Source organism: Schistocerca serialis, chromosome 5 (genome assembly GCF_023864345.2).
Source record: "Schistocerca serialis cubense isolate TAMUIC-IGC-003099 chromosome 5, iqSchSeri2.2, whole genome shotgun sequence".
NCBI classification, from domain to species: Eukaryota; Metazoa; Arthropoda; class Insecta; order Orthoptera; family Acrididae; genus Schistocerca; species Schistocerca serialis.
The window spans coordinates 285,653,878-285,659,877 of record NC_064642.1 but is presented as its reverse complement, the minus strand read 5'-3'; the positions used below and the strand labels follow the sequence as shown (position 1 = coordinate 285,659,877).

The 6,000-nt window shown below is 42.0% G+C and overlaps 1 protein-coding gene across 1 annotated transcript in view; it reads right to left on the bottom strand.

The window, feature by feature from the left end:
* Positions 1-2,646: 2,646 nt before the first annotated feature.
* The window catches only part of LOC126481903 (uncharacterized), a 53,390-nt gene continuing 50,036 nt past the window's right edge, over positions 2,647-6,000 (bottom strand). Inside the window, exon 3 of the mRNA XM_050105860.1 lies at positions 2,647-2,652. Coding sequence (XP_049961817.1) covers positions 2,647-2,652 — 6 coding nt within the window. The remainder of the gene's footprint in view (positions 2,653-6,000) is intronic.

The following is a 6,000-nucleotide window of genomic DNA, read 5'->3' as shown; positions in this document are numbered from 1 at the left end:
TCAGACCGAAGACCAAGACAAAACAGCGGCCTTCTGAAGGGTATCTGTCGGTGAATGATCCGCACAGTGAAGATAGCTGAATAAATATTAAATAAATAACTTGTCCATATTTATCTGTTGCACAAAGGACAGCAGTAGGACACAAAATGGACGTTTGCGTGGAAAAACGTAAGCATGCGCTGTGGTAAATATATTGCATTTATTCATGGACAACTGAACAAAATAATAACCTAAACAACTAACAAATTAGTGACGGTTACTGTTGTTCATAACACTCTAGGCTGAATTACTAAGTCACATTTACAACTAACTGCATCTTGGAGACCCCATCACGATTTAACATCAGTTATTAATTATGGAAAGGTCAGAGGAATCCTTCAATCGCGACATTCACGCACATATACACATACATATAATAGAAATTCAGGACATACATAATAATGAAGAAAAACTTCGCCAGTGTGCACGTAGTTGGCAAACGGTTCCCTTAGATTGAGTGCACGAAGCAAGTGAACAAGAATACAACGATAACAATAAGTTGTCAATCGTTGCACCATTGAAGAGGATCTGAAACTAATTTGCAAGTTGTACCCCGAGAATCAGTAACTGTGACTTGTAACGACTCTCGCAATCCGCAAACACTTGATCGTCACAAACAGAAATTCTGAATAAAGTGAGTGCTAATATTCAGAACAGCTAAGCGGTTGGACGGGATATACCATTGTGAGAAACGATCTGCGGACTTAGGACTCTCAGATCCGTATTTAACTAGTGCTGAGACGACAAAGATACGTGGAAACTAGATTATGAACCGAGATCTAAGTTAGCGAAGTTTCAGAAATTTTTTCAATTATACTGTATTCGTGAGATCAAGAACGAAGTAAATCAGACTGAACTAAGAAGATTCATCACGATCCCACATATATGAACAGAGGTAGAGCAGAACAATGGCTTGCATGCGTGGCCAAGAGCAGCTGGTTATATCGTTCCGAAGTTAACCTGAAAAATTCCGTATTCCGGTCAACGAGCCATGAGCGATGAGAGTAGGACGCTAATTTTGACTCGAGCTGAAATCTACAAAAATAAGGTAATGACTCAACTATGAATAGGCACACTTAGTCGATGTCGCCCATCTCGTGTCTTCCAGAACACTGCTCAGCGAACACTTTTGGAACCCACGTGCTCCGTTCTTCCGGAAGTGCCCGGAGAGCTCCCTATTGTGTGGTGCCAACGTGTACAAGAGCTTCGTCCAACGCAAACAGAAACTTCTTTGCTACCTGGGACGTGCTTTATAAGGTTGGTTTCAAATGGCTCTGAGCACTATGGGACTTAACACCTGAGGTCATCAGTCCCCTAGAACTCAGAACTACTTAAACCTAACTCACCTAAGGACATCACACACATCCATGCCTGAGGCAGGATTCTAACCTGCGACCGCAGCGGGTGCGCGGTTCCAGACTGAAGCGTCTAGAATCGCTCGGCCACTCCGGCCGGCTTTATAGGGTTGAGTATTCTGCCACAGTAGCAGACTACTTTTACTCCCACAGATCTAGATACTGAAGTTTACTTTGTAAACTCTCAGCCCGCATCTCGTGGTCGTGCGGTAGCGTTCTCGCTTCCCACGCCCGGGTTCCCGGGTTCGATTCCCGGCGGGGTCAGGGATTTTCTCTGCCTCGTGATGGCTGGGTGTTGTGTGCTGTCCTTAGGTTAGTTAGGTTTAAGTAGTTCTAAGTTCTAGGGGACTTATGACCACAGCAGTTGAGTCCCATAGTGCTCAGAGCCATTTGAGCCATTTGTAAACTCTCATTCATGTTTTTCATTCATCAGGTGAGAGGAGGAAGGATGTGTGTACTGACATACTGCACATAGATGTATTGAATACGCGTGCGGGGCCCCGATAATTACCAAAAATCTTAGTAAATTGTGATGTGAAATAAAGATAATATAGCTTGTGGCCACTCTACACACACTCAGCTGCTGAGTCTCTAATTTATGTAGTTTACAGTTTGCGCCCAGAATTGTGGTGCCAGAGGGGGGGGGGGGGGCTTCATTAAGTTAAATGATAAACAAAATGATGAAGAGACTCATGTAGAGACCCTTCATCACACATACAGCTCGGAGAAAAGACTGTGCAGGGAGTGGTTTTGCCATGCAAGGACACACCCAAGCAGTCTTTAACCACGACGACGACGCAGAATCTGTAAAATTTTTGCAGAAAAAGAACATAGACAAACTATGATCGACATTGAAAGAAAAACGGAGCAAACAATGCAAGAATAAGCAAACAAGCAAGTAGGCAAATGAGCAAACAAGCAAGTTGCAAACGATCAAACAAACAACCACCATTAGTAACTTACGGCTAACAGTTTACAAGTTAAGCATTTGTTTCTGTGAGACAGGTCCCAGAGTTTAAATGAATCTTGCTTTAAAACTGAAAACTGAATTTGATTGACGAAACAATAAGACATTTACCAGAGGAATGAAATTTAAATATGTCATGATTGCCAAATAAGTAAAATCAACATTAAGCAAAACTATATGTAAAAGGAAGTGATGAATATCATATGAAAACTAACTATAATGAGACAATAAATATCACACTAGTAAACAAGTAAATTTGTCTTTGTCTAACTCATATCAGTGAGTTTAGGGCTAAAACAAAAAAGAATAAAACATTAAAAAGACACATAATTGAATAATGAAAGTCAGCTGGAGAGCAGTGTGCAGCAAAATGGGTAGGCTTTATGTGTTAGTCATGTCAGATAACGCATGGCAAAAGCAGAAGAAAACCAAAAATACACATTGTTGAGACATAATTTATGGTGGACAAATGACTTGATGTTCCGCGAAAAAGAACCTTGAATATCGATTTCGCGGCACACGAGATTGGCATTTATCGCTTCACGTACACAGCAGACATAGAGGTAGCACTTTGTAGTGAGTCCTTCTTCGGGGAGGAAGGGAGGGGTTCATTCTCCCAACTGTTAGTGCGCAAGGCCGTTTATGCAGAAGACGCGACCCATCTCTGATCCAATTCCGTCGTCCTCTCGAAGACGGCTCTTGAAATCTCGTACTCAATGCTCTCGATCCATCTAAAAATTATCTTTCAAATTTCTTCGTTTGAATATCCTCGACGTTTCCACTTTGCAGAGGGTGTTCATCTTTTTCCTTGTACGGAGTTGCCTACACAATGCTTTCTTCAACCGTCGTTCATCCCGTAATCTCATCACGTGTCCTTAACGCTCCTCGGTGGTGTACTTGGGAGTTTTCATCAACTTTCTGATTTCTCTATTTAGGGACTTTGATCGCCTGAAAACTCTACAATTTATTCTCAAAAAATCAATTTGCGCCATGTGGCACAGAATTTGGGTGAGAGTGAAGTTCGGCTAGGTGTTGTGCAAGCGTGGACCAACTGTAGTTAAATTTGTGAACAATGATGAACTATGTACCTACCAGAATGCACGCTTAAAAGAGAAAAAATTATGAGTTTTGGGCTCAGATTTTAAAATGACTTAACACCTGATATAACAAGATAAATTCAGGAAAATAAGCTCTCGCCCCGAAAGAATAATGAAAACCTTAAAAGAGCACAAGCGAATACATAAAATGAAAATCTTTACTTAATATAACACGGGGCGCCGTTGGCGCCAGTCGCTTATCTGAATTCATTTCAGATCTCTGCGATCGACTCTGTATCGCGTGGACGTTGTTTTCCTCTTTGGTCGCTTTCGGATACGTATCCGCACGACGCTGTGGTGAGGGATGGTTTTGGTCGGCTGGCTGGCGCACATGTGTGGAGTCTGGTTGTCGGCGGCCGCTCTTCGCGTATGCACTGCGTCTCTCAGTCACGTGGGCAGTGGGACTGCAGACGGATACGTGCGTGTCGTCGGCGTGTGTCTACTGCGTCTAGTGAGAAGGATATGGTCTCGCCTGTGCTGCTACACGATGTGAACGTGTTTACGTGGCTCACCCTGCTAGCGGATACGTTACAGAATCAAACAGTGGGAATTATTCAGGTTCTTAAAGTTCTGCTGCGTATCTGTATATTGAATTTCGTGCTGTTTGCAGTTCAAGCCTCTCCCAGTGTTTGGACGCCCATGTTATCTGTTTCGTATTGACCACTGGTGCACAACTTATTGGTCAGTGGTTACCTATGGTGGCATTCTTTAGTACAATTAAGAGATTTATGACATTGTTTTTCTTCTTGTATGTAATTATTTTTTAGGATTATAATTCAGAGTACGTGTTCTGGTTTCTACGCATTCTGCAGTGTTCCCATGGTGAATTTCAGTTTATCTTGGTTCCTGTGCAAATAGAGAGTGTACTCTTATTGTAGGCAGTGGCTGCAAGTAATTTAATGTGGCTGCAAAGAGTATTTGTATTCCTCTTTTGAAATTTTTCTAACGTTTCAGGATTGTGTTATTCCGGATACTGCCCAACTGCTGCGTGGTTTTATTTTTTTGTTTAGTGGTATAATCAGTGGTGCGCGTCTTCCGTTGTGGCTGGTGGTTTAACTAAGGGACGACGCCTTGGCGGAGACCAGTTTGAATTGTATCGATAGCGGGGTCGCTGTGTTTATTAGTAGATTCCAGTTCATCGGCGAATTTAAGTTGAATATCTTATTATGTGCTCCTGGTGACGCCGACGCGTCCGTCTTGCCTTCTTCACCGTTCCTCTCATCTTTCATTTAGGCTTGATATGAGTTGCAGTTTTCCCACACCTCTGATGTGCCATTACTTGTCACCGAAATTTTGCAATACCTGAAAGATGCCATTCATTGTACTACGGTTAAAACCGTTTCAGAAACAGAAATTATGAGTTGTTTCTGCTGATATATTTGGAAAGGCGTCCTGCTTTTGTGGGAGTTTTTCTCAGTAAACCATTTATTGTTTGCATGGTTCTTAATGCCCGTAGGCATATTGTCTGTTTAGTAAAGTTTTAAATTCTAGGACAACTACATTATTATTCTGGGGTAACAGCTGTTTGCTGTTGTCATTCAATTATTAAATAAAATCTGTTGGTAATTACAAGCCAGAATTTGCGTTTCATTGGTAATTATTGCTTTGTTTTTATTGTGTTGAAGTATCCTTGAGTGTGCGTCCCACGTTGCAATATATTTCATTTACAAATGGGTACTCAATATAATCTACAACACACTAGTCAGCGTGATAGCGTGACAGCACAGACACCCCACTATGACCATAAGACACCGTAGACAACATATCAGTTTACAGTTCCACAGTAACCAATCTCTCATAAGTGCAGCAATACGCTAATGTCGACACAGACACAGACATCAGCACAACGTAATGTTACAGTTTAGAGCCTTCCAGTCATCGTTACGAAAATCATTCTTCCGCAAACGCTTCCGGTACCCAGCTGACGTGCCTTCTGGACGTCTAAAGGCAAACACCGTCTGCTTCTCCAGCCAAACAATGCGCCACGCTTTAACAGCAGGCCTCACCTAGTATTAATGCCCGTAACCCTACTGCCTTGCTGCCTCGATGTTATCCGTTCCGTTTCCAGGTGGCACTATCGATCTTCCTTCACGACTCGCGGCCTCTGGAGCGACTGGGACCCACGACCCGTTCTTGCGCGAAGTACTGGGTGAAGCGGGCATTGGAGTGCGCCGTTACATGGCTTGTTCGCAGCACAATAGTCTTAGGTATTCTTACGTCTTGTTTTGTCATTTTCTAGGATTCCCTCCAAATGAACAAATACTTTGTGTTATTGTTCTACATGACATTTCTTTTTTATTTGTCAATTTTATGTGACCAAAGGAAGACATCAAACTTATTCATTGTTTACCTTGTGTTGTCCTCTGTATTATTTCTTTTCACTAGAACTCTGGTCTGAGATTCTGACTCCCAGATAGTTATTTTTTTCTCATGCCTCAGTAATTTTTCCATTTTTCATAATAACATGTTTATTTTCTACAGACAGGAATTTTGTTTCAGAAACAAACTTATTGTTATTCCGGCCTTACTATATGTTTCTAAG